General features: G+C 42.5%; 1 protein-coding gene across 2 annotated transcripts in view; it reads left to right on the top strand.

Annotated features, from left to right (window-relative positions):
- Nucleotides 1–12,539, top strand: part of LOC119180657 (protein aurora borealis) — a 221,392-nt gene that overhangs the window by 78,755 nt on the left and 130,098 nt on the right. For both annotated transcript variants that reach the window (XM_037431768.2, XM_075882950.1), the window contains exon 6: nt 5,062–5,118. In XM_037431768.2, the coding sequence (XP_037287665.2) occupies nt 5,062–5,118 (57 nt within the window). The remainder of the gene's footprint in view (nt 1–5,061; nt 5,119–12,539) is intronic.

Genomic DNA, 12,539 nt, shown 5'->3' with positions numbered 1-12,539 from the left:
TATTGTATTTTATTTTTGTGATTGTACTCATTTCTACAATATCTTGCTGTGCAAGATGGCAGTATATAGAGATAAATAAAGATAAGTTCATGGGAGTGCTTGAGTAACAATATTTTAATAGAATGTCCATATTTTTTTTAACGGGACACTAATGTAAAACAATGACTTCATTTAGATTGACAAATTGCACTCTAAAAACTGTAATGCCATATGTCTCTCTAAAAGTTTTTTTCAAGTGGTGAAAATCAAAATGGAACTTTAACTTTTAAATATTGTGCCGAAATCGTCACGTGCGGTGTCAGAAATTTCAAAATATCGTTTTTTACATTTTCACGACATTGACCCTAATGAAAATTTCTGAAACTTTGTATACTAGGCCTGTGGCACCTGCAGATGACAAGGTACTTACTTTTTATCAGTTAGAGGTTAGTAAGGCCCAGTAGACACCTTTGAAACATATTTCACAATGTTTAGTGCAGAAATCTCAAGGTGGCGTCTCCACCCGTTTTTACTTTTCGCCCGTTTTCTGGATTACCAAGCACCGTGTCGTGGTAAATGTGGTTTTTCCCACGATTTTTAAATCGTACCTTACTAATATGTGAAAAATTGTTTTGCCCTTCATTGTCCCTTCAATGAAAGAGGTCTTGCACCTTTTAAACAGTGAGTATATATTTGTTCGTTATTGCACATAGTGTGCATTTAATCAGATCGGAGTGATTAGTAAACTGCTCTGCCTAAATCGCTGCGGGGACAAGCATAACAAACAAATAAAAGTGCCTCGGACAGGCTTAGGCACATTCTCCAGTTCAGTCTGCTTATCTGCATTGTTGTGTGTAAATTTTTTCTGTGACAATGAAACCTTGTTTGGACTCTGGTTAGTAGCGAAGATAGTGATAGTATTAGCACTCATGCTTTCAAGTGCATACATTATACGAGGGCACCAAGAGCCCTCTTGGTGCTTTAAGTATGTTTGGCTGCTCTAGCTGAATTGGACCAAACTGCACATGGTGCATCAACACGAATGGGATGCATGCACAAATGACGAGAAAGAACAGATTGCACGCCTGCCTACAACATTTGGGTTTTCCTCTGCATATGTGTTCAGAACTGCGTGCTTATCATTTGCAACCGCAGTTAACTGCAAGTTTCCTCTGCATCTGCTGTGGCAAACTGTAGGTAGTAATCTTGGCTTGGTTCTGCAAAAATTGTTGAGCGCTCTTACTTAGGGATCACTTGAACTGACTCACTGAGGCATTCACTTGCAAAAATGTTTTGCCACCAGACTCACTCGTACTTAAGCAGCAGGGCCTTCCGCCGCTCTGGCTTACGAGTGTCTTCCCTGACAGCATCCATGTATGCTTCGGAAATGAACTTTCAATCAACGGAAGGGATTGGCGGATCCCCGGGCGTAGAAAGAAAGAGTGGTGGAGGCATGGGAGATGCCATCATAACCGGGAAAACTCTACACTAACGAGAAAGAAACCGAACACAAAAACAAAAATGCTAATGTGAAAAGAAAGAAGTCTACAGCATTCACGAATAGACACGGAGCCGCTCGACAAGGAAACGCAGAACAAGGTGCGACTCGGCTGTCGCTACGGAGAAGAAAGGAGCGATGGTGGGAAACGCCGAAGTAGCATTGCAGCAGAATAGAATCGTTTAGGCATACTGAAAAGAAGAGGCTGCGAAAGAAATCGTTCCTACTTCACCTCGTTGCCATAGATGTGTTTGGATTGAGCTGGCTGCGACGCAGACGTTTAGAAAGAACGAAGGGCCATACTTAAAACTAATAGAAATATTACTCGCCCAGACTCGTACCTGGCGTATTCGGTTGGGCGTTTACGAGGGCTCTGAAAAGTGGTTTAGTGTTCGGTTGGTAGAATTCGAGGACTTGGACTACCTTCGGTTGGTTGTTTTGGAGCCTCAGCCTCTGACTTGGAGCCCTCTGACTTTGAAGTGAGAGCGAGGCGTGATCTGACCAAGAGGATATATCACATTACACCATCAGACAAATCGCGCGGCTGCCAAAAGGTGAACAGTGCCTACAGCACGAATGCATATTTTGTAAGGGGACACCCCGGGGTGCATAATCCTTTGTGCATGTGCATTGTTAAGGCATTTTTTAGCGTGTGTGTGATTAGTTCACATTTACGAAGCAGTAAATGCGTCATGTCAAAAATAGAGGCAGCTAGCGAAGGTGGAGGTAATGCCAATGCTGTCGTTATAGCAGCTCGCAGACAGCCACGTAATTTGCCTTGAAGATAGCAGCTTGGACGATGACGGTCGCCATGTTTACGTGCTGAGCTCAAAAGAATGTCACTGCGTCCAGATGTATTGGAGATGGCCTGAACTGATCGGCGTCATTTGGCGATGCGGCGCCGAAATGCTTAGCCGGCAGCTTTCCGCACTGGCTGCACTGATGGCACTACAGTCGTGCTGCACTGATATCGCTGACACATTTGATTGGTACGCTTCCTCTGGCGCTCCGATTGCGAGGTGCTTCAGCATGTGGTGAATCCTAGCCAGGGGGCCGGAGCAGCCAACCGAATATGCCATCAGACTCTCGCCTCAATCTGAGTCTGGGAGTCCAAGTGAGTCGACTTGCTAGTTTGTCGGCCTTGAATTAGCCTGTTCAACTATGGTGTCGATGCTTCAAAAGAACTGTTGGGTGAGTTGGTGCTTTGATTTCAAAACCATCGTAAGGGTGCAACTAAACACAACACAGAGAAAGAAACAGATGAGAACAGGCGTGAACTACCAACTGACTTCATTCAAAGAAAATCCACACCGTTATACATCAACACCTTGCACGGGGACACTGTTACAATAACCAAGAAAATTTGAACCAGGTGAGAAAGAAATTATAGTTCAGCATTGTACAGTGCAATGGAGGTTTCACTCACGCACTTATCACCTGCTCTTTTAATTAAAAAAGGTTCTAGCGTTCTGTAAGCCGTTTTATCTCTACTTCTGCCTAGGATTTTCGCACGGCGAAATCGCGGCTCACAGTGTGGGCAAACCAAGCAGTGGTCAAGAAGGTGACTTCTCTTTGTTATCAAGGTTTCTTTTGTGTTCGGTCATTGAAGCAGCGCCCTGTCTGGCTGGTGTAGATCTGGTGTAATCTTGTACACGGCGTTGTTGGCACACTTAACAAAATGTTTTTCAGGGTTTTTTAGGCAGCCCCCTTTTGCTCTACGCATGTGGTGCGCCAACACAGCTGAACGTGCTTCTTCGGGGCAAAGAGAACCAATGGCACGTTGAATCAGCTAGCCACTTTTTTCTGGCTGTGTGTGACCTTGTGCATGTACAGGATCATAGCTGGCCTCTGCAAGTCTACCAGGGACGTAGCGGGATCTTTTTTTATTTTTATTTTTATTTTATTTAATACATACTGCGGACCACATTTTTTGAGTTGCCCTGCTTTATATTTTTAGTAGCATTGCGTCCTTGCGATGGTTTTGTTGTGTTGTGATGTTCCGTTTAGTTTTTTTTTCGGTTCCAGTTGCGAGGTGGGACCTCGCAACGGCAGCGATGTATGTGAAATGCACCACTAAGGTACGTATGAGGCATATGTGTACATAGTTGTAAATAAGTCAGTTGGTGACGGTCTATTGTTCGAGGCAGAGATTCTTTCTCTTGGCGCTCCATGCCCAAGTCGTGACTGGCTACCGCTGGCATCGTCGGCATCGTGGCCAGTTCAACCCTGACACAACAGGTTTCTGTGTCAATGCTCTTTACCATCAATATATAATGTAATTGTTGCTCTTCTTGGTGTCTTTTGATCTTATACTTAAGACTATGAGTTATGAATGGTTGCAATTCAGTAAGAACAATTTTCTTGAAGGAGATGACTCACATGAGATAACGAAATCAATAACTTCTCTAGAACAGTTGGCGGGGATGGTCAAGGCACCCTTCACGAAAGTCATGCCTCTGATCAATAAATAATCAGACGGTGTATGAATGATACTGCTTTGGAATGATTTGTAAGTAGACATCAGTAGACTGGACTTGTGTCTACTTGGAAGCATTGCGAAGCTATATTGTTCATTCACCATCTCATTATTGATCAAAGGCGAGGATTTCATACGGAGTTGCCTCGATGGCCCCTCCCCCTGCGAACTATTTCAGAAAAGTTCGTGATCTCGTGTGACCATAGGTTGGCAAAAAAAAAAAAAAAGTAGTACTTGCCGAGACATGCTGAAAAAATATATCTTTTGCTTAGAACTCACTTTGACTGAGACTCTGCAAAACGCTCTTCAAACGAACTTGCTTGAAATCGCACTGACAAATTTTTTTCTACAGGACTAGCTCAGACTTGAACTCAACAAAATATTACTCACCCGAACTCAAGCACACACTCGTGGCTCAATCTGAGAGACTGTCGACTCGTGAGGGAGTTTGCCGTCCTATGACTCTGTTTGTGTTCACACTATGAGATGTTTGGTGTGGAGAGATTTGACCATAGTATGTTTACGATTGCAATACTTGTCGGCTACATTGCAATAGACAACCTCGCCAACCACCTCGCTTGCAGAAACCGGGATTGTGCCAGTGAAACAATGATGTAGGCAATGATAAGCAGATGCTGATAACATCACGAGTTCTGTGTTGTGACTGTGTTGGAGAAAATTAGTTGTAGGATGTTGAGAATTGCATCTTGCCTGTTGCATTTGGACAAAATAACTGGATTTGCCAATTCATTCAGGCAATAAAATTGCTCATGGGAGTAGTATTTGTTTGTTTTCCTCATACCTTCAAAGATTTTACATAAGTTTTATTAGTATTTCTTCCCAATCAAGGGAAATATAAATGAACGAGACGTCACTATAATCAAGAACATTATTCATCGTTGGAGACATTCTATTCAGTCCCAGTGGAGCTTGATATCTTCACTACTGTGGTATATTAGGCCTGTTGGCACATCAGAATACCATCGAAGTACCATTTTATTATAGGCATAGCTATGTCCTCTGATGTTCACTATGAAAATTGGTATGTTTAAGTTGCTTAATCAGTGGATCTTCGTTAATTGTTTCGCACATGTGCTTTGCTGTGCAGCTTGGAGTCAGACAACGCTCACAATTCCTCCGGATGTTGACCTCAGTGCAGTTTTGGGTAAGTTCATGCATGAGTGATGGTATTTAAGGATATCTGTACCTTCAAGCAAACAATTCTTGTGAACAGGAAGACAATGACATGTAGAATCGACTAATATTCTTTGAAGACTCCTGACAGAGAAATCCCGAGCAAGCCTTCTATTGTGAAACATTGTTCAAGATTTGGGAAGGGTTCCATGCTTGGTTGTGAATGATTTGAGGTGGCAGTGAACAGCTGTTAAGAAAAATGAATACACTCCCGTGTTTCTAATGAAGTGCTTTTTTAATACGCATATGCTCACGGTTCTTCTTTGCCCGCATCGGGAAGTGAATGACACAATGAAAATGGTCAGAAGTTGGGAGGGGGGGGGGGTGCATTTGCTTGGACATCGGTAAATTATCTCGTAATTAATCATCTTGTAATCATCTCGTAATCATCTCGTAATCATCTCGTAATTAATCCTGCCATTGTTAATCTGTGTGATTATTGCATCACTTCCGAATCCTCACATAAAACCGTAAGAAACTAGCGCCCCGCAGCTGGAGGGCATCTAAGGTCCTGTGTGCTCACACTCTGGTGTTGTTAAAAGTGCAGTTTTACAATTGTGGTGCTGCATGTGGTAAATACTGAAATGATGTGGGTGCTTCAGTATATTAAGCCTGTTAAGTGTGGGCCCTGTCAGGAAAAAAGAAACGTTCCTGGGCAAATAGTCAATGCGATACTCGGGGACAAGTTTGTGTGGCAATGGAGCGAAAGCTATGGTAGTTGGAGCTTACTAGGGGTAATTTTATGGAAGTAATTATCAGGGCTAATCTCAGTTGGTCTCAACATATAAACTATATTCATGTCAAGTTATTTAGGTCTCTTTATGTGTTATAAAAATTAAAATATTTCTGTTATTACGTATTAAAAAACAATTGTATTTCCCATTTATTCATTCTCATCTAACATACTGTCATCTAGTCAGGGGTACATGCAACAAGACAGATGCCAAATGTGTTTCCTCTTTACAAAAAAAGAAGCTTGAAACTGATTTCCTCTCATCCACCCTCATCAGATGATTTTCTTTATAATACTTCACACATACTACCGTACTCCCAGTGGTATAAATTTTGCTTAGCAGCAATGATTTTCTACAAAATTAAACATGATTATACCGCCTTCTCAAAGAAATATTTAACCAGACAAGTGGCATACAACCTACGCACTACATCACTGATGGGATCAAGGCCATGAACTAGCTACGGCACTAAAACGTTAGATTATCAAATAACTTTGTTGTGTAGTGCACACCCATCCTCAATCAAACTGGCCAATGAAACCACATGTGTTTCTCATTCTAAAAAACAAGTAAAAGTACTTCTCATGTCTTTTACAAACGTATAAGTTTTCAATGATGTATCATAAAATGCTGTTGTTTACCTTTTGCTTTATACTGTATGTGCTTAATATGCAGACATTTACTTCCACTATTACAATTTATGTAAGCTTTTTCCTGATATTCATGTCAAAGTGTTTTTTTAATTTTCATTCCTATTCGCATACTGCGGAATGAGCAGTTAATTATTTCTATAATTTGACATGTGCTGTTGAACTTATAGGTCAGGAGTAAAGACCTTGTGAGGAGACATACGAGTTTCTTTTTGCCTTCACCTCATTGACATACAAAGTAGTAGTTTTTGATATACAGTCAAATCTCGATAATTTGAGCTTGAAGGGGCCCGAAAATTTGTTAGAATTAAAAGAAGTTCGAATTAATGAAAGCTAAATAAGCAGAAGGCTCACCATGCAGTGGCAGATGTGCATTGAGCTTACACACGAGGGCGAAATTCAGAAGGCTTACATTTATTCAAAATCACAGCACATCCGTCCTTAATTGAATGAATCGGTGATGGGCGTCTGCACTTGTTCGCCTTGCAGCGAGTCAGCCAATTTTGCATGCAGCTTTCAAAGCATTTATACTTCGGCTTTAGCAGTCTCCTGGCAAGAGAAGTTGTGCGTGGTAATGTCCAGCCGATGGCAACAAAGACGATGGCGACAACTGCGTCTCCGCTGCTACCTTTTTCACCGCAGCCGCAGCGTGGCCAGCATGTGACAAGAAAGGAGGAGGGTCTCCATGCAGAGAGAAGCAGATCAGTATTTGAGGGAGAACCAACACTCCGTGGCAGCTTCTTTTTCTTCTTCTTTTTCTTTTTTTTTTGCTCTTTTCGCTTGCGGCATTGAAAGGAGAAGGGTCTCTACGTGGTAGAGATGAAAAAGGGAGAAGTATGGCACAGGTGCATCGTAAGTCGGCATTTGAGAGAGAGCAAACATTCGGCCTCAGCCTTACCTTTCCTTTTTCTCTTTTCCTCCATTGCGCGCAGCGTTGAGGTGTCGGAGGTGGTGCCACGGGATTGGGTGTGGTGCTGAGAGCATTTTCTGAGCGCGGTATGTTCGAATTAACCGCCGCGAGTGCTTCCGCGTTCGAATTACAAAGCATTTTCGCCCATTGGAATACACAGCGTGTATTCCAATGGGACCACAGCGTGAGTTTGAATTAACCGGAAGTTAGAATTAAGCGTGTTCGAATTTATGAGATTCGACTGTACTGGTTTTCGGTTTTGGTCTCCGCTTGACAAATACGTATTTGCTACATTTTATTTTTTCACACGTTTTTCATGGTTGAGTATGTTGAGCCACAACCACTGAGTAGGCAAGCATAATGGCAACTCTTTCCCTATGCTTCATTTGCTTCTGACCAGGGTACCACTCAGAATTTCTGCCATATCCGTGTAACAGTATGCTTGCTCACGTTGGTAAGCTAGCTAACTAGATGCAATGTGGAAACAAGAGTGCTGGCTGCATCAGTCTCACCTGCAGACCACTGGCTTGTTCACATTGTACACATTGCAGACTACTTGCTTTGTTTGTTTTGCCAGCTTTTAGTCATAAAGCTTCTTGAAAGTCCTCTGCACTGATTGAAGTGGCAAGCTACCAGAGCAAGTGCCAAGTTATTGTAAAAAAAAAAAAAAAAAAAGCTATGTCTCTTCTTTGTTTTTTCTCTAAAGGGAACGTAGGTGACACCAGTGAAGGATGCTAAACCTAAAAGAATGGAAATCTGGCTGAGAAATTAGAATTAGTAGCATTGTTAATTTGAGGTTAAAAAATAAGAACTGCACATTTTTGAAATGCTTAGTTCACACATTTCAAATAAGTTTGTGTGGCACTACTACCAGGTGTGCAGCGACGCTATCAAATCAGTGTGGCTCGGCTTTGCAGCCTTTGCTGCATTGCCACAGAAAGTTGTCCCTTAGTATAGCAGCCTGACAACAGAGTGAGAAGGGTGAAGAACAATAGCCTTTGCAGTTTTTGTATTGTGTGCACTTTGCAGTCTTTCTCTCACATCAACAGTATTTGCTTTTATGGGTGAAAAATCACACGGTGTGTTCATTTAGATCATTCCAGTGGGAATATTACAAGGCCATCTCAAATGAGCACTCATGCTTACTTTAAAAGCAGTTTGAAATATCTAAAAGGTAATATCTGGCATTAATAGTAATCGATCGATAGTATCAACCTATACAGTACGATGAAACATAAGCTTCTTGAGGTTTCAATTTTGGTGTTCTCATGTTTATGACAGAAAACTGAGCTAGTTGCTGAGGATTCATCATCAAGAAAGTTGGTGCGGGCACTCACTGTACTTGAGTCATGGTTCTCTTCTTTTTTGTTTTTACGCCGATTCCTTATTGTGTGAGCACGGTCCAACAGCAAAAACTAAAGCTTGGTGCTAATGATTGTTTCAGTGTGGTTTGCTCAATATAGAACTAGAGGGTATTTTCACCCAATCTGATTGAAATAATTCCTTGGTGTTGTCGATAAATTGGAGGTGTGATGTTTGCGATCACTAAAATTTAAGTGATAGTGTGCACAGTTCTTGTGTAACCTAATGAAGAGCAAAAGATCTCACAGCTGTCGTGCAATTGCTGATGTCACAAACATTGCTCGTGAAGGTATTATTGTTGGTCAAATGAGTTCGTGCTGTTTGCTTTCTACTCTAGGTTGCTCAATGGCCACAGGCTACACTGCATTTGTGGCAGCCTCATGGTCACACAGCAGCAGCCAAACAACCTTTCTCATATTTTCTGTTAAATTTTATCGCGTTGTGTGCCAGAAAGGGAAGTGGTGCAAGGGTGTGCGACGGAGTCGCAGTGGCTGCACAGACACAGAAGTAAAGTTAGTCGTTTCCTTCAGGGACGCACTACTCGCTTCTCTGGGCTGATCTCCAGCCGCGCTCGCGTCTTGCACAAGATTGGTGACCAGGAGTAGCAGCAAAAGCTATGAGCAAGGCCCCAACACAACGGCACTCTGCAGCGTCGACGTCAAACTGCCTCCCTTTTGCACTGCGGATCCTGCACTTAGGTTCATTGAGGTAGAGTCACGATTTGCTTTACAGCGCATCATAGCAGATTCCATAAAATATCATTATGAGGTGAGCAGTCTGCCACCATCAACCACTATCGAAAATCGAGGTCTGTTGCTTTCCCACCATCAGGTGTCATCGAGGCGTTGAAGGCAACACTCATTCGCAAGATCAGCCCCCATTCCCGAAAGTAAATGGCTGCAACAGCTTCTTCATGAAGCAAACCTTGGCTACAGAACACCAAGCCAGCTCCTATGTCATGTGCAACAATTATTGGGCAACAAAGTAGATGGTCTTCAGAGCCTGCTGCTTTGAGGAATATTTCTACAGAAAATTCCCCCAAATGTCAGAATGGTCTGCAGTGCCTCAAATGAGAACGATCTACCGAAACTGACAAGCTCAAAGCGGTACCGGCAAGCTCAAAGCGGTACCTTTCACATCTGTCGCGGTTGTCACCTGTGAACAGTCTCCACATGAGCAGCATCAAGAGATGCAGATTGAAATCTCGCGTCTCATGGACTCCGTGGCTGCCCCCCATGCAGCATCATGGTCAAGCAGTCCAAGTTCTTCGCACTCATCAATGAAACGTGAAAAACTAGTTTGTACCATCGTAAGTTTGGCAACGCTACGTGCAAATACAAACCACTCTGTGAGCTCGGGAAACACCCTGAGCAGGTGCTGAGGGCAAACGGCATTGCTGCCATGGAAGAACATCACTAATCAGTATTCCTGACTGACCTTAACAATGGCTTCATTTTTCTCATCGACACAGGTGTGAAAGTGAGTATACTGCCAGTGTCACCAGCGAATGGCAAGCGCCCGAACACATCGCCTCTGCAAGTAGTCAACCACACGACCATTGCCACAAACGGCAACCGCTCCATAACTGTTAATTTGGTCCTGAAAAGAATGCTACAATGGATCTTCATCGTAGCTGAGGTAAAGGGGCGGGTTTTCTGTGCCACTTTGGACTGTTAGTTGATGTGCATAACCGGAAGCTACAGGACCCAGTGTTGCAAAGCAATGTAAAAGATCAGCCTTCAAGGCATGTGCTGCTCAGCCCTACACTAATCAAACCAGCGGGTCTTTTTCGTTTCACTTTCATACTGAGTGAATTTTCTGAGCTGACAAAGCAACTTCAAGTGGCATACCCAGTAAAGCACGACATGTTTCACCACATCACTACTACTGAGCCGCCGGTTCCTGCTCGAACATGCAGATTGTTGCCTGAAAAATCGGCAGTGGCACGGCAGAAATATCACCATATGTTCGAGCTGGGCATCATCCAACCTTCTGCCAGTCCTTCGGCATCTCTATTTCACATCATTCCTGAGCACTCGTCAAGGTGACTGGCGCCATTGCGGGTACTGTCGAGCACAGAACAGTGTCACAACTCCCGACAGGTACCATGTGCCACTTATTCACGACATACTCGCTGGCCTGCATGGTGACACAATTTTCCCAAAAAATGATCTCGTGTGGGCATACGAGATTGTATTCTGTGCACCCTGCAGACCTTCTCTCACATCATCAGTATTCGCTTTTATGGGTGAAAAATCACTTGGTGTGTCCATTTAGATAATTCCAGATACCATCATATATCTGTGCCACCAGAAGACATCCCCAAGACTGCTATTTGCTTCCCTTTCGAATTCGAAAGGGAAGCATTGCGAGGATGCGCGACCGAGCCATAGTTGCTTTACAATCAGAGAAACAAAGTTGTTGCTGGTTCTTCACAGATGCCCCACTCGCTTCTCTATGCTGATAACCAGCTGCGCTCGTGTCCCACACGACAAATTTAACTGAGTGTACATGGCAGTTCATTTTAAGTTGCATTTACTGCTAGTTCGTATGTGCCCATAGTCTCGTGTTCTTTTCAGGAGCAGGTGTGTTAACATGAATAAAAAAAGCTTAAATTCATCATTGTATCATAAGTGACACCTGGAACTCAACACTTTAAGCAAAATTTATTTGTTAGTCGAATTGGAGCTAAAAAAACTACAGTGTTTGTAGTGCTCTCTTCTTTCATATTTTAGCACTATGTACTTCAACTGTGTAACCAAACTCCAATCACCCATGCTTATGACGCTCTCATGAAAAAAAAAAATAACCAGGAGTGTGCAAGCTAGCATGTGTTTACACATGCACACTACTTGCGGATTCAAACACGAAATAGATTTTTATTGTATAAATCATGATAAGTTGATTGTTATGATCACATCACATCATGTCATGACAAATATGGTTTCTGAAGGTAATGCTGGCTCTTATCTACACATTTGAGTCAGAATTACGCTGCTAATATCTAAACTAAGGACGGTTGAAATGAAAGTAGGCACAATAATTCGAACTAAATCATCCGGTTTTAACCCACGAGTAGTTTTATGCTCACGGATTGAAACAGGACAATTTAGGGATAAGTAATGCACATATTCTTGTTTCCAATAATGGTATTTTTAGGTCATATTAGCGTAACTTTGACTCAAACATGGAGATAAAAACCAGCGTTATCTTTAGTGACCACATTTGAAGTAACGTAATGCAAATATTTCGAGTAGTTGCTTATATCACTCATATTAAAAAATTCGATGTTACGATTCAATCCACAAGTACTGTAAATTGAATGCGGCTTTCATATAGCGAAAAATAACAAAGAGAGTGATTTTTTTGAAAATCACGTTTTCAGTTTCTGGAACCCTAATTATATCAGATTACAAAATACACTGAAAACTGCGCAGAAGTGCTTCAAAACATTTGTTTCACCCTCCTAAATAGCGAAAACTTTTTCTGGAAATCGTGAGAAAGCAGTGATTTTCAAAAACTTGTAGCTTCGCGATGGCGCAGCCGGGAGCTGGCTTCTTGAGTTCATCAGAAGAAGCAATTCTCCTTGTCTAAATTTCTCGCCTCTGCTAGCTCTTTTCTTTAAGCACAAGCGCACAAAAAGCAAATGTCCGAAGGTAGTTTCAAGGCCCCTGATTGGCTGTGGCCGCCGTGTTGTTCAGCTCTCCTCGCCATTGGCCCGATGCTCACTCTGGGA

This window comes from Rhipicephalus microplus, unplaced genomic scaffold (assembly GCF_043290135.1).
Source record: "Rhipicephalus microplus isolate Deutch F79 unplaced genomic scaffold, USDA_Rmic scaffold_14, whole genome shotgun sequence".
Lineage (NCBI taxonomy): Eukaryota > Metazoa > Arthropoda > Arachnida > Ixodida > Ixodidae > Rhipicephalus > Rhipicephalus microplus.
Note: the sequence above shows the minus strand (reverse complement) of the source record. Positions and strands in the feature narration are given on the sequence as shown.